Source organism: Chelonia mydas, chromosome 7, assembly GCF_015237465.2.
Source record: "Chelonia mydas isolate rCheMyd1 chromosome 7, rCheMyd1.pri.v2, whole genome shotgun sequence".
Lineage (NCBI taxonomy): Eukaryota > Metazoa > Chordata > Testudines > Cheloniidae > Chelonia > Chelonia mydas.
In genome coordinates this window covers 67,922,773-67,947,487 of record NC_057853.1, presented here as the reverse complement: position 1 = coordinate 67,947,487, position 24,715 = coordinate 67,922,773, and the positions used below count along the sequence as shown (strand labels likewise).

At 42.5% G+C, this 24,715-nt stretch overlaps 1 protein-coding gene across 3 annotated transcripts in view; it reads right to left on the bottom strand.

The window, feature by feature from the left end:
- Window positions 1-24,715, bottom strand: part of SH2D4B (SH2 domain containing 4B) — a 103,509-nt gene that overhangs the window by 21,434 nt on the left and 57,360 nt on the right. For all 3 annotated transcript variants that reach the window (XM_007067244.3, XM_043551907.1, XM_043551908.1), the window contains exon 6: window positions 20,788-20,915. In XM_007067244.3, the coding sequence (XP_007067306.2) occupies window positions 20,788-20,915 (128 nt within the window). The remainder of the gene's footprint in view (window positions 1-20,787; window positions 20,916-24,715) is intronic.

The window sequence follows — 24,715 nt, the reverse complement described above, 5'->3', positions numbered from 1 at the left end:
TGTATTATGTGTGGACAAGATATTCAACTATATGGAATAACTGCATATCTAACAGTACATAAACTAGATAGTAAATCCTTACTGTCTCTCTTGTGGCACTGAAATATGCATAAGGGATAAAGAATGCAACTATGAATAAAGCATTAGATCCAGATCCTCAGGTGGTGTGAACAGGCATAACCCAACTGAAATCAACTGTGCTACACTAACTGAGGATCTAGTCCTTAATCTTTTTCCTCCATGGGCTTCATTAAAATGTAGCTGCTAAAAATGATACCGAATTGTAGTTAGGAGGTAAGGAGAAGCAAAATGAGTATCAGAATAACAACAACAATTAGTAATCACTGTGCTCCACTACTCAGTCAGAGAGTTCACTTTATGCCAGCCCAGACCCCTGACCACCAACCAACATGGGTAAAGTCAACTTTCATCGTCTCTTCAACAGCAAAGTCCAGCAATTTGCTCCTTCCACAGCTACCTTCCTGTGTTGATGTCTTCGTATTATTTTCAGTAGACATCTGTTGGGACATGACTGAATTTGTTTCTTCTGCTCTCCTCCTTGGGAAACTTACAGTGTCTCTCTAATGCAGCTTTAGAAGCAGTCATAGTAACTCCTCCTTAACATGGAAACAGGACAGGAGCTGCTTCTGACAGGAAAAAAACATGGGCCTCCAACACTTTTAAGTCATTGCTGGGAGTAAGGAACGACAATGGGGTGCAAAAATATTAATTTGTCTCCAAGTTTTGTGACATTTCTGATGTTTACATCATAAAATTGTATATATAAAAGGTTGAAAATGTGTCAATACATAAGGGTCCAATCTTCAGAAGGGCTGAGTACCCATACTTCCCAGTGCCTTCAACAGGAGTTTGGGATGTTCAGCACATCTGCAAACCAGATGCTAAATGACACCCCACATGTATGTCTGCTATTTTGCAACCTGAGATGGATAGGAATGCACCAGAGGACAAGTACAAATATTTGAAGAATCAGGAAGCTTTTCTAAGGATCGATCCTGGTCCACTAATCGGAAAGAAATATACCCGTTCTTGCACAGTGATTTTTGGACACTCCTTTCTGTCTGAAAATGGTCTTTCAAGTAAGAGTTTAGTGGCCAAACCTTGCCCATTTCCTTTTAAGTTTAGTGGTCAGTATCCTCAGTCCATTCTCCAAACTAAATCATTTGTTTCCTTTACTGTGGGTTTTGCAGTCATCTGAGGAAAAGGGAAGAGAAATTCTCTCTCTCCTTTGAATTTCTCAACTTATTATCTTGCATTTAAGTCCTCCTAATTTTGCTATTTTGGAAACTAGAGAGAAAAGCTGTCAGTATGTAAATGAAGTCTAAATCAAGGCGAAATAGGAGAAATCTGATCTCTCTGTGAAAGGCAAGAATGAGAAAGCAAAATCCCTCCTGGGAACTGTTTACTTTCTCATAACTCCAGCCACTATAAATCCTTTTCAGTCCTCCTGCATATGTTAGGCATGACATGTTCTGTGAGAAATCTCTTGGCAGGCTGAATTTTCAAAAATTTTCAAAAATTTGAAATTTCAAAAATCTTTTTTCCCCTCTCTGGTTTTGTATAAAAAGGTGCGGTAGGGTTCAGAAATGGTTAGACTTAATCTGTATGTGGCCCTCTCTACAACCCCCTTAGCGCTGCATCTCCTAATGCTTGGCAAAGGGTAACTCCTCTGAGCCCAAAGCCAACAATGTACAGAGCTCTGAGAGTTGGTGTTGAGACCACTGGATCTGCAGAAATGGGGTTCCAGTGGACATGACAACAAATAGCACAAGGAGCCATGACTGCTAGACCAATTCCTAGGCTGAGATAGATGCTGAAGGATTATGGAGAGAGACTGCTCTACAGCCCCTCACCACAGTCCCTTAGTCAGAGGGATACATTTTCTCCTTCACCTGCTGGGCACATCATTCACATAGGGCCTTGACCCAGCAAAGGTAAGCACGTGCTTAACTTTAAGCATGTGAAGTCCTGTTGATTTAAAATTAAGCATCTGCTTAAGTGATTTGCAAGATTGGAGCCATAGAACACAATGTTCAAAGTCTGAGGGAGTTCAGATAAACTGTTTCAGCTCTTCATACATTTACATTAGATAAAGTAGACAAACAGTTATTGTTCAGTCAAATTCAAGTTCTGTAAGAGCAGAGCATGGTGAACAGTCTGTACATGACAGATTAATTTTTTGGATTGGGTCAATTGAAACATTTTGTTTCAGTAATTTCAGTAGTTTTAATAATGTTCATAGTTTCCGTTTTGATGTTTTTATATTTTAATCCTCATTTAATATAAATTAACTAAAATTACTAAATGAAACTTTTCAAACATTTCAAAATGGCAAAATGTGAGTTTTTGACCATTTTAAAATCTGGTGTTGCTCAAACACTTTTTGAATTGGGAGATTAGTCAAAACTGACCTTCTCCTGTGAAGTTTTAGTTTAGATTACTCAGCAAATTTTGAAACCAACAGTAATTTTGAATTACTCACATCCCCTGGGTCAGATATCTGCACAATAGTTCACCAAAGGGTGGTATGTCAGCTCTCTACTGAGAGCCAATAGCGACCAGTCATCATAATCATTGCAAAATGTATGTACAGACACAGGCGCCAACTTTCCAATGTGCCCAGGGGTGTCAACCCCCGGCTCTGCCCTCTGGCAGAGCTGTGCTGCTAGCCCAGTCTCTCTTCCCTGCTCATGCACATCTTTCCATGCACATCCCCCACATCCACACTCAGCCTGACTCCCACCCGGGCAGAAATCTGGGGGGCCATGTGACCCTGCATGCCTCTTCCCCTCACACATTGCCTCTTAGAAGGGATCACAGCCAACCTGGCTGTAAAAAGCTGCAAAGATTTTGGGTGAGCAATACTTGGTTAGACATGAGAGTATCTTGTTAATTTAAGTCTAGTATCTAGAATGTGTGCATTGATTTTATATGTAACCTTTTGTTTCCAGTTCTTCTTCTTGCTACAGTTTGAATCTCACGAAAGCTCATGCTCAAATAAACTGGTTAGTCTCTAAGGTGCCACAAGTACTCCTTTTCTTTTTATGAATCTCTATGCTCTAACTAAACACATAGGTGATGTAACTATACACAAATCTAAGTTCTGTGAGTTAAGCAGAGCAATGAGCTGAGGTGTAACTGGTAAGCAGCGGCCTACCATTTCTTGGGAAACAGTGAATACTGCAAGTGTCCGGTGGACCAGGGGCTGGGCACTCCAAGGAGACACTCAGACAGCTCACAGGTTGCTGTGTGCCTATCGCTAACCTGACAAGTCTGTGTAGAACTAGAGGGGAATGTGTTTCCTGAGGCAAGTGATGTTGGGGAGCTGACCCACAGTAGGCACAGACAAGGTTTTCTCACGCTAAGGGCAGATGGTAACTAGGTGCCTCCCAGCCCTGGTACCCCCAGGAAGTATCACAGGGGGACCCACCATTAACACTATTCCACCGGCTCAGTGCCCCTGCACCATCCTCCCATCTCCTGCCCTCCAGCCCCTGTTCCCACATTCCCAGTCCTCTGCTGCCCCCATGCCCTCCCCAGCTTGGCCCAGCTCCTGAGCCTCCTCCTCCCCGCAGCCCTGCCCCTCTTTCCCCAGGGCCAAGCCGTGATCACTACCAGGCTGCTGACTGTCTGCTTGCTGGGTCCTGACACTTGCTCTATACTGCTACTGGCTGGATCCCACTCCCCATGCCAATTCCTGCTGCCACAGGGAGTGAGAACACCTTACTGCACACCTCTATGGCTTGAGTCATTGTGCAATGAACTGGTCATTTTAAGGGGGAAAAAAATCAAAAGTGCCTAAGTGATTTAAGAGCCTAAGGTCTCTTTTAAAAAATGACGTAGGAACTCCTGTCCCACTTACTGTCAATGATGCTTCTGAGCTATTGGAAGTGGGACTTTGGCTCCTTTGGCACTTATGAAGTATGTACCCACATATCCTTAAGTTTTGGTGTTAGTGCTGCTCCACAGAATGCAATCTGGCTGCCTGTGTGGGTGTTTAAAACTACTAGAGCATTATGGGTGCTACTGTAGTTGTAATAATAATTTTTAGTGGACTTCTCAAATATTTTTCCACAGTCAATAGAAAGGGGAATTTTGTACAACTAATTCCACATAAGGTTGTCTAATTTCACTGAATTAACTGTATACACCTTTTGCTAAAATATTGTTTGTAATAGCTCACTTCTGAAAGCACTTTGCCGTGAATCACAGCCAGTATGCCTATGCTTCCTAAAGCAATAACACCACAAAAGAAACTATCTTGCCTCTTTCCATGGCTATTAACATTCCACTGTCACAAAGATGTGCTAAATCACAGTACTGCCAGCACAGGATAACTTAAGACACATCTCACAGTGCCACAGTCACTGGAGGCCACTGTTTTCCTCAGAAAGAGGGGGGATGAGCAAATAATTCATAAAACATAATTAATTGAATTTAACTTTTTTTTCTGTCTGTGGAATATGTGTGAGCAGACTGAAGTTCTTGAATGCATTCATTATGCAAAATTATTCATGAATTTCTTCACAATATTTTACATACATATCACAGTGAACTATTTGTGAAACTATTCACACTTTTAAACTTGGATTGTTTTTAGTTTGTTAGATAAGTCACTTGATATCAATTCTGTTCTCTGATTAGATGCCATATGTAACTAATCAATCAAGAAGTATCCATCAGTGTTCTGCCTTCACTTAATGCAAGTCCCAGTGACTTGATTCCACTTAAATCAATGGTGTTACATAAGTATAAAACCGACTGAAAAATTGGGCTCACTTAATCTTTTACAATAAGTAAAAAATAATAATGTCAAAACAGAAAAATCTATTGTAAAAACGTTTGCATACCCATATATATAATTAAGGATCTCAGAGGCAGAAGGTAAGTACTTTTGAAAGGCTCTCTTTATATTTAAAGCTTTCTGAAGTGTTGAAGCAAACAGGTATTTAAAGTGTGAGGACAGTTTGTATGTATAGTAAGTACAAGTCAGAAATACTTCACGAAAGTAAGAACATCTCTGGAAGGAAGCCTGGCAGCCTCTACAGTATATTCTGCTGGGGCAGACACATGCTTATACTCATTATACATGGGAGTTGTTTCACTGCAATTCATGCTCCAAGTAAGTGACGTCAAGCACCCAGGTTGGCAGTGGAGGAGGAGATAAGCAAAGGTTGGAAACGTTAAACCATACAGAGCTGAGCATGAAATTTAGGGGCTAGCCTAACCAAAAGTAATTAAGGAAGGTGAATGCTACACAACAGAGAGATTCGTTTGCTGACATATTTAGAGCAATATGTAAAACAAGCCACCAATGCTGTGCTTCATTTCACAGCTCTTTGTTAAGTGAGAAAACAGCTACTAATCTAAAACATCCATGCCCTGTTGTGCACCCTGTGTTATTATATATGCCAGTAAAGATAATATCTCATTTGTGATGCAGCCTCATTACATTTTGTGTTCAGATGTCTGCGGCCTTGTTCAAATTAATTAAGCCGTACAGTGGAATGTCTGCCATTTTATTTCCAGATATTCTTATGCCTCAATCTTCCTGAAGAAATTTCTGTCAGTTTTGGCACAAACTTATTTTTATCAGCTTGCCATTTTTCCCTTTAGTGATCTACATACATACATCTAAACATCAAGCCTGCCTTTGAAAGTCAGTCCCAAAAGAAATACTTGCAAAACAACAGGTGCTTGACAAGAAACATAAGTCAAACAAAAATTCTGGCTATGAAGAGAAACTGTACCGTTCAAATAAAGCAATATATTATACGAGCTCTAAAAATGCTGACAAGGCTTGACAAATACTTTACAAATGACGTAATCCTTATTAAAGTGCACTGGTTTAAAAATAAAATACTGATGTCTAAAAATGTCCATGATACAATTGTTTAATTTAAGTGTCAGATTTTGTCACTCAGTCACACTGAATTTATTGAGGCTACTCGAGGAGTAAGACACTATTCAAGCGTGAGTAAAAGTGGCCAAGCCTGCCTTTAAATCATTTCGATGTAATAAAAATGGAATATGCAGAAACATATGATGTATTGGTTCAATATTGGCCTGTAAAATATTAATCACTACATTTTTGGATACTTGTGTGAGCACACAGGTAGTTAGGTAAGTAATTCATCTATCTGGATGGCTGCAAACACTGGCAATACAAACTCAGACCCTTATATAAATAATGTGCCCTGTCAAACTGGGAGGTACACAACAGCCACCAACAATGCAAGCTTACCCCATGCTAAACCTTATCCCACCACCATTATGCCTCAGCTCTGATATGAAGGAATCACTTCTAGAAATGAACATGTGGTTTAATTTCCAAGGAAATCCTCAATCTCTGTGCTGAGATTGCAATCAGTGGTATGAACTTTGGTAGAGGTAGCTGTTGTGATGTTGACGGTCAGGGCCTGATTCTCTATTGCTCTGTGCCTTGTGTAGTCATTTATCCCAGTGCAAAATGGATGTAACACACTGCCATTCTAACTGTGTATTATATGCACTTTGCACAAGGCATGTGCAGGACAATGGAGAATCAGGCCCTTCGCTTATAAAACTGGATAGAGACCACCAACTCACACAGGATATTAAACAGCCTTCAAATGGAAAGGATAACTTTGAGAGACTTGTCATGTGATCTGGATCTAACATAGAAATGAACAGCTAAGATGTTCCAATATTAATCCTTAGTACAGTCCCCCCCACCAATATAGCTTTAAATACTTATGAGACACCCCCTCCCCACCAGACTCATTAAATGAGGAAAAAATAATCACACTAATCTATATAATAGGAAGCCACTGGCAGATTTTGTCAAGCCAGAAGACAAGCAGCAAAATGAACAATAAAAAGAAATTTTAATCATCAGTTAATTGTACATGGGGCTAACTGATGCAGATCTTAACTATAAAAAAAAAAACAAGAAAAAACAAACTGGTTCTACTTATACAATACATTTTATAAGGAGCTCCTGCCTTTGTCACGGAGCATCTCCAGGAACCATTCAATAAAATCAGGGGAAAAAAAACAACCCACTCAGTCAAGCCTGTGGGAGCAGTAGCATTGCACCTTCCAATATCCATCCCTTGGGACAGAAAAGCATTATGATTCTGTGATGTAATGTCTATTTCTTGACACTGTGACACTGCATTAAAGCTTGATGGTGCCACATCCTTATTTACTGACCCAAGATCACTGGGAAGGTATTGATACCACCTCATCGCATATCAATACAACCTTCATTCATAAAAAGGCCCTGTCAGAGGGTAGCTGGCCTTCTGAAGGGGTCAGGGACCCACCCTACCTCTGACAGGCTCCATAAGGCGGAAATGAGGATGGAATTTACGGGATAACAGCATATCTAAGAACATTTGATTGGAATTAAATTGACCCTTGCTAGAGATGCAGAAGAGAAAAAGGTAATGTGAGACACACCTTTTGGTCCTGCCAAAATTATGTAGCATTGGGGCAGATTAGGAGATGCCATTGATAAAGTTCGGAATTTAAAAAACCTTTCAGGCCCCAAATTCTTCATAATAAACTCTGTAGCAGAAACAATACTGTATATATTCCTGTAACTAATAAAAGTTCTTACCATAAAGGCAATAATAATAATTTTAAGTTCTATATGAGAATCCGAAAGCACTTCACAAACACTAAGCCTCACTTCTCCACTGGGAAACAGAGAAGTACAGTTTTGCTCTATTTGAGGGCCCAGAAGGGATATGAATCAAGGTCTGCTTGTACATGAAATCAGAAATAAACTTCTAAGACATAACCTGTAATTAGTGACTAGCATACAGATATGTCAGAAACTTCTGTGAAGTACCACTTTGTACAAATCATATGGGATGGATTTATCAAAAGGCAATGCCATGCAGGAAAGGTTTTGCAGTTTTACTAACTGAACTATACAGTATGTTCAGCGTCTTTTGTTTTCTCTTCTCTTCCCATCCCCCAGTGTATTATTTAGAATTGCTTTGTCTTCACCTCAGTATTGATTTGCCAGTCAAAACAAAGGAAATGCTTGAGAGAGATAAATTCACTAGTGCAATGATCTAAACAGTAATATTGTTGGTCCAATGTTGGACACTGAAATGTCTAAAGGTCAATTGGATAGCATGGTAGTAGGCAAAATATTTTATTACAGTCATTGACAAGTCACTAATTGACTAGAGAGGCTGATGTTATCCATTTTGTGTCCTTATTGCTTTGAGTTTATGTTGATTTGTACTGAATTGTACCCAAGTTGTTTTAAAAGAAAGTTACAATTACTTGAAAATAATGAAATATAGGTCCAAATTCTCAGCTGCGTCCAATCGGAGCTGGGCTCAGCAGCTAGGGGGAAGCCCCAAGTAACCAGTGGTAGCTTTCTGATTCTGTAATCATTGCTACACCAGAGCTGGCTAAAATCAGAGCAGCTTGGGGGCTTACTTTAATCTATACCAATTGGATAATAAGGGGAGGTCCATCACCAGGGGGGCAACAGTAAGTTATACCTGCCCGCTGGCCCTGCCATTCTCCTAGGCCCCCACGTCATAGCAGACATCCTATGCTTATCAGGGAGAACTGGCTGCTTTCAGGCAGCCCAAAGAGTATGTCTATAATGCGATAAAAAACCTGTGACATTGAGTCTGAGAGCCAGAATCAGCTGGCTTGGGCTCATGGGGCTTGGGTGCAGGGCTATAAAATTGCCGTGTAGACATATGGGCTCAGGCTTGAGCCTGGGCTCTGGGACCCTTGGGCTCCAGCCAAGCCTGAACATCTACATTACAATTTTATAGCCCCATGAGCCTGAGTGAGCTGACCCAGGCACTGAGACTTGGTGCTGTGGGGTTTTTATCACAGCGCGGACACAGCCAGAGTGGCTAGGTTGCAGCAGAGGATCCAGCCCATAATTTATAGCTAAACTGGCACATGAAACCAGAGGGAATCTGTTGAATAAGACACACAGCACAGTGACAGCTGGACGGCTAGCACAACTTGCACTGCAACCATCACAACTACTTGTGATTAAGTGGGAAAAAAACGCTATGTGTCAGCCATTAAAGGCAAAGATTTTATTCGAGCCACATCCTAGTTTGTCAAAAAGTGATGGCTTGGCAATGGCCGATGCACATATTTCCAAACGTTAAAAATGAAATATCCTAACTGTGCTTTGCGGTAGGGAGTTATGATACAAGAGATTGCTTTAAACAATCTAAAGGGTAAGCCATTTAACAGTAAGGATCTTCAAAGAAAAAAATACACCCTCCCCCCCAAAATATACGCTTTATAAAGAAATGAATGTTTCCTGAAAGATGACAGACTTTACAATTACACAGACGTGTCCATGGTGGACTTCAAAAACCACCTAGGCTAATAATTTACATTGAACATCACGTCTGAAAGATCATCAACAAACTGTCAGGATACCATCCTTTCTGCATACTCAGTGATGACTGGTCTCAGAGTAGTAGCCGTGTTAGTCTGTATCCGCAAAAAGAACAGGAGGACTTGTGGCACCTTAGAGACTAACAAATTTATTTGAGCATAAGCTTTCGTGAGCTGAAGCTCACTTCATCGGATGCACGAAAGCTTATGCTCAAATAAATCTGTTAGTCTCTAAGGTGCCACAAGTCCTCCTTTTCTTTCAGTGATGATTGTCACTGTAAATCACTGTCTGGAGAGTCCGCTGAGTGTAAGGAGACAGATAAATGCCACAGTTAACATGGACCCCAGAATCCTAATTTTATAAGGGGACTCATAATAGTTAACTAGGAAGAAAACATATTATGATTTTTGTTTTCCATATATTTCCATAGGTGGAAAATATTTGTTTGCTTTCGTCAAAATTTAGTTTATATTATTACTTTGTCTGCACTATACACTTAAAATATGGGTGCACACATTTACCGTGTACAATACTAGCCTGATCTAAAGCCCTTTCCATTGTTTTCGCTGGCTTTGGATCAGACTTTATATGCATAGTACAAAATATATATAAATTTGTCACATTGTACATGGATTTTTTCCCCTCTATTCAAACTAATAGAAATTCCAAATAGATTTTTAAAAACACTTTGATGATGTGGTTTTTGGTAACTACCTTAGAACATATCTAAGGAATTTGAGCTACTAATTTTTCTTCTAAAGCACTTGGCTAGACTATGAAGTTTGTAATTAAAGTTATTGCTTGTCTACTTGCTTAAAACATACTGATGGACTTATTTTTGTTTACCGAGTCCTAGACTGAGGTTTGACTTTAAGCACTCGTGAAAGTGACAATGGGACACTGTAGCACTAGCATAAGTCAAGCAAGAGCGCTGGTAGGCACAGATCCTACTGAGTGCCTATTTGAGAGAGTAATTTTGGCTTAGCAAGATTCGAAAGCCATCATTCCACAGGAGCAGTGAGACTGATAGCTGCACAGCTTTTGCTTGGCAGCTGGATCAATAGGGCTGTCGTCACAATGCTTTGCAGAATAAGGGGAAGGGGCCAGTCAGAAGACCACCTGCAAGAAAGCTGACTACAGTCTCTGGGCTTTGATTTTACTACAATATTTGCTGTGCTTTAAATGGGAAATATGCAAAGAAGTATAACTATTTTGGGGTTAAATACTGATTGTTCAGTTACATTTTATATTGAGTCCCTTTGTAAATAGCTTATAAAGAATTAGTAGATTAGAGTGATAAGGATGTAATAGATGTGTATGTGCATATCAAGAGCAGGTATTCTAGTTGTTTAGAAGCAACTATTTTTGTTTTGGTTTGTTTTAGTCTAAAAATGGCACCCCCTGTAATACTACATGTCCAATGGTTGGAAGAAACTTCTACCAAGAAAAGTTTTCTTCTCCTGGAGTATGTGTTAGAGCTCTGTCCTTGCTTTTTATCTTTTTTACTTTCTCAAAAATGAATGAATGAAGTCCTTATATTTGATTTACTCTAAATAAATGACCCTGTTGTAATGTACTGATTAGTTTACACACATATTATCTCCAAACATGACAGCAGAACATATATAGTCAGTTTCAAATTACTTTTGTTCTTTTTTCTTTTAGTTTTGCTTAATGTAAAAAAAAAAAGGGGGGGGGGGGATCCAGTGCAGGAGCATACCATTACCAAGGGAAAATAATAGTCTGATGCCACCTAAACCTTGGAATGACACAGATTAGTTTAAAACAAAACAAAAAAAACCCTTCCTATACTAAGGCAGTTCATACTTAGTGCACCTAACCTGTTTGTCTCCTAAACTTTGAACACACCCCGCCAGGCAAACATCTCTCTAAATCTGTGGTTACCTTTGTATAATCACTTATTTTTAGCATCCAATATCTGTCCAGTAAAGTAATCTCTAACCACCATCTACTTCTTTGGCAGCTAGCACTTGAGTCTCAGTGGAACAGAAAACAAGGAAAATTACCTGTTGTGAAGGGACAGGGAAGCCTATTTTCACATTAGCAATTAGCCTATTCACATTAATTATTCAGTTACCTCACTCTCTCATTTCAGAGCAATAGCTCAGCTGCTCTTTTGTGCTTCCTCTCTCCCTGCTGCATGCTACAGTTCCTGTTACCTCACTTTGAAACTCTGCTCTCCTATAAGAGGGACCATGGGTCTAAAACATTTCTTCTGTTTGCCAAGAACTTCTCTATGCTGACACTTTTGAACTGTAACGGCACTAGAAAAACTATCTCAAAGCCTTCCAAAGGACTGATCGACTAAAACAATTACTGAGAGCTAAGTGGAGTGACATACTGCCAGAAGTTCTCTTTTCTGAGACCCAATCAAAAACACCTCTGGTTTCCAGAGTGAGAAGTTGAGAACTGAATCAGAGTTGATCAAGTTGTCAGGTTTTCTTGTCATATGTTACTGGAAACTAACCAAGCTTGAAACACCCATCATCAGCTACTGGTAGCACTCAAGATTTAGCACATATTCACCGCACACTGTGCTGTCCTTGAAAAATACCATCTGTATGAGCTGGTACCTCATATTTTAGTTAGATGACTAGGATTGATATGGTGATGCCAAAACTGTAGGCCATCTCCCAGTGAATACAGAGCTGGAATCACATCACTATCATTATATAGTGAATCCACTCACAGTCCACAAATACATAACCTTGCAGGGGCAGAGTGTCTCTTTTAAAGATACTCAATATAATATTCTCATGCTTGGGGATTACCACTTCAAGGGTTCAATAGAAAAATTTAGTGGTCCCCAGGAATTGCCCTGTCAATACCTCCACCAAACACTAGTCAGATAAATTCGGGGAGGGATCGCTCAGTGGTTTGAGCATTGGCCTGCTAAACCCAGGGTTGGGAGTTCAATGCTTGAGGTGGCCATTTAGGGATCTGGGGCAAAAATTGGGGATTGGTCCTGCTTTGAGCAGGGGGTTGGACTAGATGACCTCCTGAGGTCCCTTCCAACTCTGATATTCTATGATTCTATGATTCTATGAATTTTCCCAGACTGACATGTCCCATTTCTGTGTACAGCAGTCCCTTTATAATACATGGGGGGGTTATTCACCATGCCCTACCATGGCGAGATGTATATTCATTCCTATGTTCTGGATTCAGCAATGATGAAAAGTGCTGGATTGTCAGTCCTGAAGTGCCCTGTTTATCTATGGAAAAGGGACAATATAAGGCAACAGCAGTGCATTCTTCCCCATCAATCCATGACAATACACCTCAACCTGTTCAAGAGGGAGCCCCCAGAGGGACAAGAGAGTGATTAAGTCTCCAGACTGATTCAATCCGTGATCTATGCTCTAAGATTGCCAACAAGGGTGCCATTTAGTACTAATTGCAATAATGATTTTTGGGACATAGATAGGTCCACTTGGAACCAGATTATGACACTGAACAAACCATACCCCCAGTAGGGTGTGTCCCATTCACAGAGACCTGATCCAACAAGTCCCTGGGAAAGACGCCTATTGATTTCAATAGGCTTTGGATAAGGCCCTATATCTCCCTTTTTTCATCACATGCTCCTTAACTCCATTTCTACGTAAACAAGTTGAGGATCCATCCCTCTGTATTCTCAAAAGAGCAAATCAAACAGGAAAAAAGCAGATGAAGTAACGATAGGAAAATAGATAATTCACGTTAAAAAATGCCATATCTCCACTAGGGTTTACTTCATCTCATCCTAACATGTTCAGTTACTTATTAAGTCCCCCCTCACCCCCGCTAGAGAACCAGAAAGTGTGTGTTTTGTGAACAAACAAGCATACTGTATTTATTGCTGCATAAGGTCTTGATCAAATCAAACAGCTAAAATACTTGTGACCCTGAGAAAATGCTCATTTCAATAGAAGCTACAAGAAATCTTGCTGTTGCATCCTATTCCTGTGGCAGAGTTATTCTAAAAACAAGACACGAACGCTCAAAAATGTTAGACATCCCATACTGAAGTAGTCCAGTCTGCAGAACCATCCTGTCTACTTACATCTGTCAGCAATTCTTCCCACAAACAACATGGGAGAAGAAAGCCATGAGAAGGAATTCTTGATCTAAAATCAGAGGGAACACTATACTTTTGGGCTACGATGTCTCTTCACCGACTCTCAGGACCTAAAGAAGATTCCCTTTCAAACACCTATTGACTGGACAGCTTCTTAAACTCAGTTTCTTCACTAATGGCATGTAATAGATATAAGACAAAAATGTGTTGATAATAGTAATGACTAGGACATGTCCTTTCTACACTTGTGAGCTTGTCCATTGGCCTAATGTAGGTAGATCTGAATTACCCATCAAGGACTTCCAGATCTTAACTAAGGATGGGATCATTTTAGAGTCTGGTTCTTGTTTCCTACGTGACACTTGAATGATTTGAGAAAATCTTCTATATTCAGGAGTCAAACTATGCATGAGCCAAAATGTAGGGTCTGAGAGTTTGCCACATCTGAACTTTCCCAGAAATAACAAGTGACAAGCCAATTTTCATAGGAAAAGAGCTGCATGCCTAAGGGGAGTGTAAACAGAAGGAAGGAAAGAACAAGACAACACTGCAGACAAAGGGCAAAGTATTAGTATATAGTGACGGAGCAAGGCCAGATGCTACAGGAAAGTAGTGAGAAACAGGCATGTTAGCCCCAGGCTAAACAAAACCCTGTTACCATGGTAATCTACTGGCAGTTGCTCCAGGTTAATCAACACACCTGGGGCAAATTAAGATCCTTCTAGAAAGCAGTGGAGACAGCTAGGTTGATGAAGCCAATCAAGGGCTGGCTGGAACTAGTTAAAAGTCTCCCAGTTAGTCATGGGTCAGGAGCTGTAGGAGGAAGCTGTCCTGCTGGAGAAACTGGGTAGCACAAACCCTATCAGGCTCAAGGAAGGAGGCCCTGAGGTAAGGGTGATGTCAAAGTTGAGGAAGTGGGGAGCTGCTGTGGGAAAGTGGCCCAGGGAATCGTACTCAGCCTGTTTCAGAAAGTCAGCTACCAATAGCTGCTACTATTAGGGTCCCTGAGCTGGAGCCCACAGTAGAGGGTGGGCCCAGGCTCCCCCTTTCTCCCCCACTCTCCCTGATTAATCACAGAGACTGTGAGACAACAGAGACTGTGCGAGGGAGGGTTGCTTCTTCCTCCCTCCCTTGCTGGCTTATGATGAAAATGGTTCAATAGTCTGTGACCCTTGCCTCTAGAGAGATCAGGGCTATGTGGAGGGTTACAGTGAAACTCTGAGGCTAGTGTAATCCACCTGGAAGCGTGGGACCCACTGAGACAAGGTCGGAGCTTTGTCACAACTGGTGTTAGCGGTGGGATCCATTGTTCACAGTACAAGCCGTCAGGAACAGTATCCCCGATAATGTCACGGCAAACCTGGTGGCTGAACTTTGTGACTTTGTCCTCACCCATAACTATTTCACATTTGGGGACAATGTATACCTTCAAGTCAGTGGCGCTGCTATGGGTACCCGCATGGCCCCACAGTATGCCAACATTTTTATGGCTGACTTAGGACAACGCTTCCTCAGCTCTCGTCCCCTAATGCCTGTACTCTACTTGTGCTACATTGATGACATCTTCATCATCTGACCCATGGAAAAGAAGCCCTTGAGGAATTCCACCATGATTTCAACAATTTCCATCCCACCATCAACCTCATTCTGGACCAGTCCACACAAGAGATCTACTTCCTGGACACTGCAGTGCTAATAAGTGATGGTCACATAACCACCACCCTATACCTCCCTACTGACAGCTATACTTACCTACATGCCTCCAGCTTTCATCCAGACCACACCACATGATCCATTGTCTACAGCCAAGCTCTGTGATACAACCGCATTTGCTCCAACCCCTCAGACAGAGACAAACACCTACAAGATCTCTATCAAGCGTTCTTACAACTAAAGTACCCACTTGTTGAAGTGAAGAAATGGATTGACAGAGCCAGAAGAGTACCCAGAAGTCACCTACTACAGGACAGGCCCAACAAAGAAAGTAACAGAAAGCCACTAGCCGTCACCTTCAGCCCCAAACTAAAACCTCTCCAGCGCATCATCAACGATCTACAACCTATCCTGAAGGACGATCCCTCACACTCACAGATCTTGGGAGACAGGCCCGTCCTTGCTAACAGACAGCCCCCCAACCTGAAGCAAATACTCACCAGCAACCACACACCACACAACAAAAACACTAACTCAGGAACCTATCCTTGCAACAAAGCCCATTGCCAACTCTGTCCACACATCTATTCAGGAGACATCACCATAGGACCTAATCACATCAGCCACACTATCAGAGGCTCGTTCACCTGCACATCTACCAATGTGATATATGCCATCATGTGCCAGCAATGCCCCTCTGCAATGTACATTGGCCAAACCGGACAGTCTCTACGCAAAAGAATAAATGGACACAAATCAGACATCAAGAATTATAACATTCAAAAACCAGTCAGAGAACACTTCAATCTCCCTGGTCACTTGATTACAGACCTAAAAGTCACAATATTACAACAAAAAAACTTCAAAAACAGACTCCAACGAGAGACTGCTGAATTGGAATTAATTTGCAAACTGGACACCATTAAATTAGGCTTGAATAAAGACTGGGAGTGAATGGGTCATTACACAAAGTAAAACTATTTCCCCATGCTTATTCTGCCCCCCCTTCCCTCCCCCACCCCACTGTTACTCTCACCTTCTTGTCAACTGCTGGAAATGGGCCATCCTGATTATCACTACAAAAGGTTTTTTTCTCCTGCTGATAATAGCTTACCTTAATTGATCACTCTCGTTATAGCGTGTATGGCAACACCCATTTTTTCATGTTCTCTGTGTATATATATATCCATATATATCTTCCTACTGTATTTTCCACTGCATGCATCTGATGAACTGGGTTTTAGCCCACGAAAGCATATGCTCAAATAAATTTCTTAGTCTCTAGGGTGCCACAAGTACTCCTCGTTCTTTTTGCTGATACAGACTAACACGGCTACCACTCTGAAACATTGTTCACAGTGTGGCAGAAGAAAAAGAGGTTTAAAAAAAGAAAAAAAAAGAGTGCACTGTGGTTTGGGGTTTTTGTTTTGTACCACAGTGGAAGAGGTGGTGAGAGCTCTGGCGCAAGCCACAGTGCCCCAACAGGAGGCCTCCCGGGTTCAGGCAATGGCGCAACAGAAGCCTATGCAGCTACTGCAGGAAACCAACCAATTTTTGGTGAGCCAGGCAACCCAAGATCAAGCCCTCCTGTGAGAGGTAGTGGACCAGCTGAAGATCCTCCCCACCCAGGCCTGGCGGTCCAACAGGACATGAACCTTGAGGGCCACTGGTTGTCTGCCAAAGATGACAACAGAAGATGACATAGAGGCACATATCCTCTCATTAGAGAGGACCGCTCAGCGTGAGGTGTGGCCCCAGGAGCAGTGGACCAGCATTCTCGCATCCTTTTTGTGCAGAGGGGCCCAGAAGGCCTACTTTGATCTACCTGCCGAGGATGCTGCTGACTATCCCCAGCTGAAGACAGAGATCCTAGCCCGATCAGGGATGACGGCAGCAATATGGAGCCAGAGGTTTCATGAGTGGAAATACCAGGAGAACAAACCTCCGAGGTCCCAGCTATTCGACCTCATACACCTCGTGCAGAAGTGGTTACGGCCCAAGGTATGCAGTCCGGAGGAGATTTTGGAGACTTTGGTCATGGACCATCACATGCAGGAACTGCCGCCAGATCTCCGCAAATGGGTAGGCCAGAACGATCCATCCACCTGTCATGAAATGATCACGCTGATAGAAAGACGGATGACTGCGAGAGAACTGACCGATTTCCCACGGAAGGCCCCTTGTGAAGCAAGCACCTGACCCCAACCTTGGAAGATTGGGTGGCCAAACTCCCGGGGAGCCCTAAGTGGAAGAAGAGGGTGGCTGAAAACCAGCTAGGAACCCAGAAGGAAGGGAATGGCCTGAGTGGGGGGAACTCTGAGACTAAACCCCCTAACCCACGTGATAGGGGAGTGACTGAAAGCAATTATAGACGTTATGCATGTGGGGAGTGGAGACACATAGCAGCACAATGTCCCAGCACTGAGGAGCCTATGCAATGTAACTTGGGGGATTGGGAGGTCCCATGCTCCCTTATCCACCTCGCGGGGGTCGCAGTAGCCCCGCATAACTACACCAGGCCGGTGAGAATAAACGGGGTGGAGACTACAGCACTTGTGGACTCTGGGAGTGCTATCACCCTCATATCGGGTAAGCTGGTGATAAGTAGCCAGCTGCTACAGGCCAAACAAGTAGCAGTGACATGCATATATGGGGCCATAAGCCATTACCCCACCATCTCAGTGGAGACAGAGATTCAGGGGAACCCCATTGAGGTGACAGTAGGCATAGTTCCTAACTCCCATATCCCATAGTCATTGGGAGGGACTATCCAGGGTTTGATAATTTACTTCTCCTGGAAAGGCTGGAGGCAGGAGGGGACCCTGAGGGCAATGACTTGTCACCGTGGGAATGTCAACCTCCGATGTTTTCTGAGATTTCTCAGGATCTGTTCCCTGCTCCCAGAAAGACCTAGAAGACCAAAAAAGAGAGGAAGGCCTTGGGAACCCAGATCCTGACCCAGGGCCAGAGGACCGTCCTAGTAGGCAGATAGACATGGACAGCAGACAGAGAAACTTCGACCGTGGAAGGTGAGCCAGAGGCTAGCCCCAGCTGTGACAGCGGTGAGCCGCTGGAAGAAGCAGAAGCCGGCCCCTGGAAGCTCAGGCAGGTTAGTCCTGGAGGAGAAACTTTCGGATGGGACCAAGCAGAGGACCCCATATATAATAACACCAGGAGAAAGGTGGCCGAGATAGACAGGATACCTGTGGATGGGAAGGTCTACGGCCTGAGACCTTACTTTATAGTAAAGAAAGATCTCCTGTACTGGGTTGTGCAAATGCAGGAGCAAGAGATACAGCAACTTCTGGTGCCATGAAAGCATCAAAAATCCATATTGAGCCTTGCCCACAATCACCTTTTTGGAGGACACATAGGGGTAGAGAAAACCCAGGCATGGATCCTGCGGAGGTTCTTCTGGCCAGGAGTACACGAAGATGTCCAGCGGTACTGCACCTCCTGTCTGGAGTGTCAGCTGCATAGCCCTTGCCCACACTTGAAGGCCCCTTTGATACCTCTTCCAATAATAGCGATAATTTTTGAACAAATAGCCATGGATCTGGTAGGGCCCCTAGAGAAGACAGCATGGGCCACCAACATGTACTAGTTGTCCTGGACTATGCAACCCGGTACCCGGAAGCAGTCCCCCTATGCAACACGGCTTCCAAGACAATAGCTAAGGAGTTAGTACAGATCTTTGCCGAGGTTGGGCTACCCAAGGAGATATTGACTGATCAAGCTGATGAAAGATCTCTGTTCTTTGCTCCTCGTACAAGCCCTTCGGACTTCTGTGTACCACCCTCAAACCAATGGCCTTGTGGAAAGGTTCAATAGGACCCTCAAGGCCATGATCAGGAAAGTGGTAATCTGGGATGAGAAAGATTGGGATACCCTACTGCCTTACCTCATGTTTGCCATCCGGGCGGTCCCACAAGCCTCCACGGGCTTCTCTCCATTTGAACTACTATACGGGCGCCACCCCCAGGGCATATTGGATATAGCCAGAGAAGACAGGAAGAGGAGCCAAATCCCGGAAGGAACACAGTCGAGTATGTACTGCAGATAAGAGATCGTATAGCCAGAGTTACGCCCATTGTATGGGAACACTTGGAGAAAGCACAGGAGACCCATTACAACCACCAAGCAAAGGTTTGACGGTTCCAACCTGGAGACTGGGTGATGGCACTGGTGCCCACAGCAGAGAGTACACTTTTGGCCCAGCGGCAGAGACTCCTAAGAAGTGATCGAAGTGGTGGGTGAGGTGAATTATGAAGTGTGGCAGCCAGGCTGCTGGAAACTGGAGCAAATTTACCACATCAATCTAAAACCTTGGCACAACCCGAGAGGCATGCTTAGTCACCCAGGAGGCCCTTCCCCATATACTGAAAACTACAAAAAATACAATTATTGCATTAACTAACTCTTAGAGAGATCCCATGTCAAATATCTGTATCTACAGGCCCATCTTTCATGTGCATTACTGCTCATAAAAAATGGAAATGTATAATATTTACGAGCTAGCCACTTCTTTCTTTTTGTTTGAAGCACCAAGCCATTGAAAATAGCAGCTAGCTGATGTGTTCTAAAATATTTAAGTAAGAACTTATGTATAGTGAGAAAGATTTGGAACCACAACCTGGAGACAGACAAGAGCTGACAATAATTGTATTTCTTCATTTCTTGCTTGTAACAGATGATTAGTTGAGATATGATTCTCCATATGCACATTTAACTTATTTATGCCTTGATAAGCAAGGAGTGAGGGAGGCTCACCTGTCAAAGAGCTCTCAAAGAAAGTGAGGGATTCTCTAAAAACACAACCCCATAATAAGAAACAACAATTGGGGTCAAACAAAGGTCAGGCTCACCACACCTACTATAATGCTCTAACTCCTAACATTCAGAGGAAAAGAGTATTGTGACTTGGATCTAAAATACATTCAAGCTCATAAATAGAAGTTTTTGTGTCAGCTATGCTTTATACTAATGGCCAGAATGCTTGGTTCCCACCTATATAATTACAGCAAGTATAAACTGTGTTTGTAATGCAAGATGAAAATGAGATTTGCATGTGCGCACGTGTAACCCATACACCTTTGGGGTGTGGTGTTCTGTCCCATCTAGTGGCACTGAGACGACTTAGAGAGAGAGAGAGAGATTAATGAGTTTGCTCTACAGCCTTAGCTAACAGCAAATTGGCTTTTCACTCATGCTGTAGAGGCTCATGTACTAAGCTCCAGAGGTCTCAGGTTCGATCCTGCCAGCCAACGACCGAGGTCTGTCAGTGTTACACATACACCTGTCCCAAATGTTATTCAAGATCTCCATTTGCGCAGTTCGGGCTCTGATAATGCTGAGAAATAGGAGGACAACTGGTAAGTGTCACAAATTGGACTACAAAACAGAGGAAAAGAAAATGGGGAAGAATAGTCTCTCTATGATAAAGATAATGGATAGACATTACTTGTCAGTCAGCATTTTATACCAACCTCTGTAAGGAAGGTGAACAAGATTATTCCCAACTAGCGATGTGATTGAGAGTGCCTATTGTGTTCCTTTAAAAAAAAAAAAAAAGATATTTTGTAACCCACCACTTCAACCCAGAACGTCCTTCAGGCTCAATTATATGAAAGAATAAAGATAACTGAATTACCATGAAACCAGGGCGCAACAGCACAGGTGTTCATCTCAAACCCAGCACGTCGTGGAAGCTGCTCCTCCTTGAACCAATGAATGAGGATTTCTCTGGAAATGGGTCTAGAAGGACGCTCCCAAGCTTTCCTACATTTAAAATACAAACAATGGGAGATATACGTCATGCAGCTGTAGTACAAAAAATAACTTGCACCATGATCATAGAGTAGGGGAAACAGGGGCTAATCACTAGAGTTCACTGGGAATATTTTCCTTCGCACAGCAAAAAAAAAAAAAATTTAACAAAAACAACTGTTTTTCCCCCACTTATCAATTTTTTTGGATTTCATTGAATAACCAGATTTCTTTTGGGTAGGGAAGGTGCGGATTTGTTTTCTCATAAAAATCCAACATTTTTGACAAAAGAAATTCCATCACTAAAACTTCAGTTTTGTCCAATACCCATTTTCTGTGAATAAGATTTAATGGAAAATGTTCAACCTGCTCTATTATTCACTCCGATTTCTTTTAATTTTTCATAGACAAGAGATTATTATTTGCAGGCAAAAAACCCTACTTTTTACCTTTTGTGTGAATCACCTGCATGTTAAGCCAGATTCAGCCATTGTGACTGGCATGCCTTGACCACAGGAAAACATGGAGAGAAAACATTTCTCTGGAATGTCACTCTGAGGTGCCTTTCCTTCCCCCTACTTCTACTACTGCTCCACAGGTCTTATGTCCCTACTTATGCATCTTGTAAGTCCTCCGTTTCTGTTTAGCTCACTGCATTTTTCTAGCTCTCGCATCTTGTGCTCTGCCTACAATGGAGCTATCATTTAATGATCCATATTTGCAGGCAACCTGAGTAAGTTATGCAACTAGTATTGTTTTGAATTACAACTCCTTCAGAATCAGGATATCAACTGGACAATTACAGAGAAGCACCACTATAACCTACCAGACAACCAAGAACCAACAAAACAAACTAGATCCTGTATCAGAGTAACAGCCATGTTAGTCTGTATTCGCAAAAAGAAAAGGAGTACTTGTGGCACCTTAGAGACTAACCAATTTATTTGAGCATAAGCTTTCGTAAGCTACAGCTCACTTCATCCGATGTATGATGTATGCATCCGATGAAGTGAGCTGTAGCTCACGAAAGCTTATGCTCAAATAAATTGGTTAGTCTCTAAGGTGCCAAAAGTACTCCTTTTCTAGATCCTGTAGTATTCGATAATGATGAGCTTGCCCTCTAGTGATTGGAGGCCATGCAAGAGACTATTGAGTGCTCTTGACATCTGATGGATATCCTCCTCAGGGTTCTGGGTCCTGCTTCCACTGAAGTCAATGGCAGTTTGGCTGCTGATTTCAACAGAAGCAGAATTAGGCCTTTAGTGTAAATGGCAGAACACCTAAAGTTGACCCCAAGGAGTCTCAGTTCCAGTGGCAAGACAGAGACCTAAGTCAGAATATCAATCGGATATGCTCTAAGGCTTGGTCTACGCTACAAGGTTTTAACAGTTTTCCCTTCTGTTGGCACATCCTTGCACACATCCATTCTCAGTTTTGAGTCCTGCCAGCAAAACCCACTCAAGCTAAACCACCTCCCCAAATGGCATAAATCCTGTACCAGAACCATTTCATCAGTACAATGCCTGTGTGGATGCTGCATTACCTGTAACGGTACAAATTGTCCTCCGGCAAAAGAACCGCAAGGCCCCTGGTCCCACAGCAGTGACTGCTTTTCTCAAATTTTTGAACTCTGCTGCCTAGGGGAAGCTTCCCCACCTCTTAAAATCCCCAATATGTTTGGAAATTCCTCTCATCCTACTAGCCTACCTTTGGTATACTAGAATTCAGGTATTATTCCAGGTAAAGCTATAGCTAAAAAAAGCTCAGGTAAACCTCATGCTGCTTCCTGTCCAGGAAAGAATTCCTGGACTTCATCAGCCTGTGAGAGTAGAGGGGCAGTGCAAGCCCAGATGTGGAACTGCTGCAGAAATAAAGATGTTTATTTGGATATTGCAAAGGCCAGAGGTACAACAGGGACAATTAGCACTGTCTGGCAAAGAGAGAAGAACTGCATCAGTCCTACCAAAAGACAAAGGAGGGGACAAAAAATCTGGTGCTATCCTCAAGGGCTGCCACTACTATGTGGAGCTAGATGCCATACTGAGTGGTGACCCCATCACCGCCCCACAAATGACAGTGGACACCTGGCAACATCTGGAGGAAGGGACCACACAACTGCAACATGAAAGTCAGTTTGTTTAGGAGGGGGATGTGGATGTTGCAGAGCCCAAAGAGGGTAAAGAGGTCTTCCACACTCAACTGAGCCTGACCCACTTGAACCAAAAGATGGAACCCAGTGAGGAAGGGGAAGGGAACCCCAGTAGATGAAATATACTGCTGCCCATTTATGCATGCTTTCTTCTCAGGGCCCCAAAACTTCCCCCTTCTGGATTCCTCTTTCCCACCCTCTGAAAATGGCCTCTGAACTCATGAAGGCAGAGATCAAAGGAACTATCTTTTATAACATCTTGTGCGTTTTAAGAGCATGCAACTTGCACAATTAGATAAATCTTTGCTGAAAGAACACAATAAGCAACCAAAAATTATTCCCAAATACCTATTTTTGTAGGCAGAAAAAAAGTAAAATAAAAACAATGCAAACACAGAAATATATGCAAACCAATACCAGAGTATTCAAATTAAGTACATGGAAAAGATGCTCTGACATTATGATAACAGAGAGATTACAGTGCTATCCATACAGAGAAGAAAGCAACTACACATGGAGGCAGCGTTAATTCCCCAGATATTGCTGCTTTTAAAGATTTTGTATGGGTCGCCTAGACAGTTTACCCACTCCTGGACCCAAAAGTCCAGAGCTCACTTCTCTCTGATTCTGTTTAAGAGCAGAAGATAAACAGGACTCCAAACAGCCTTTTGGGAACTGTTTGTGCATGAATTAAAAGGGCTGGTTTTATAGCAATTTTCTGCCTAGGGCCAAATCATGAAATTTCTCCCAGTTGGTTTCTACACAACTACAGTAGACAAAGTAAGCATGGTAGGGGCAGGAGGAAAAAAAAACAACCACACAGATAGAGACAAACGATGATTAGTAAAACGAACAAAACGCCTCAACACACATTGAAAATCAGCAGGGAAAAACAGACAGGAAAGAAGGATGAGGGGAGGAAATAAAAACCGAGACAAGCTGTCCAAAGAACATAGAAGGCAAAAGAAATAGGGATCACAGAGAGAAATAACATCATTTTACTGTGACTTTAGGTAGCCCTGAACTGAAGAGGCAGTGCACAAATTTGCACCAGCCCAGGATTAACCTCAGGAAACACTGTGACTCACACTCACCCCTCTAGAGATACTGTGCTAACCCCCTTTCTCTTGCACAAAAAAGCAGTAATCTACTGATGTCCCACACCAGCAGCAGATTACAACACACCACATGCCTGCTTAGCTGCACTGGCCACCTCACTGGAGGAGCAATACTTTGACTCTGCCCCTTCTCTCTCTCTGCTCACCCACCTGCCCCCCATATGGGGAGTACACACGTACAAAGTAGCTGTTATTCCTGAGCATGCAAATCCAAGATCTGGGTAGCCTGTACAAGGGTTTAAGGAGAGTTCTTACTCCCCTGATTCCCTTCAGCAGGTATGTAGTCTGAGTCACAATCTAGTCATACACAATGACAAAAAGATACCTTAAAAGATATGAAAAACAAACAATACCGATTTTTAAACATAGATGCGACTTGGAAATGGATAAACAGCTTTGGACAAGGGCTGGATAAGGATCCAAACTTTTTTCAGGTCTTCTCAGCCCTACTTGTAAGTAATTCACACCAAAAAACACCCAGTTCTGTAGTAAATAATTCCATTTAGAAAGCTGAGAACTTCAGGCTGAATTATATCCACTAGTTT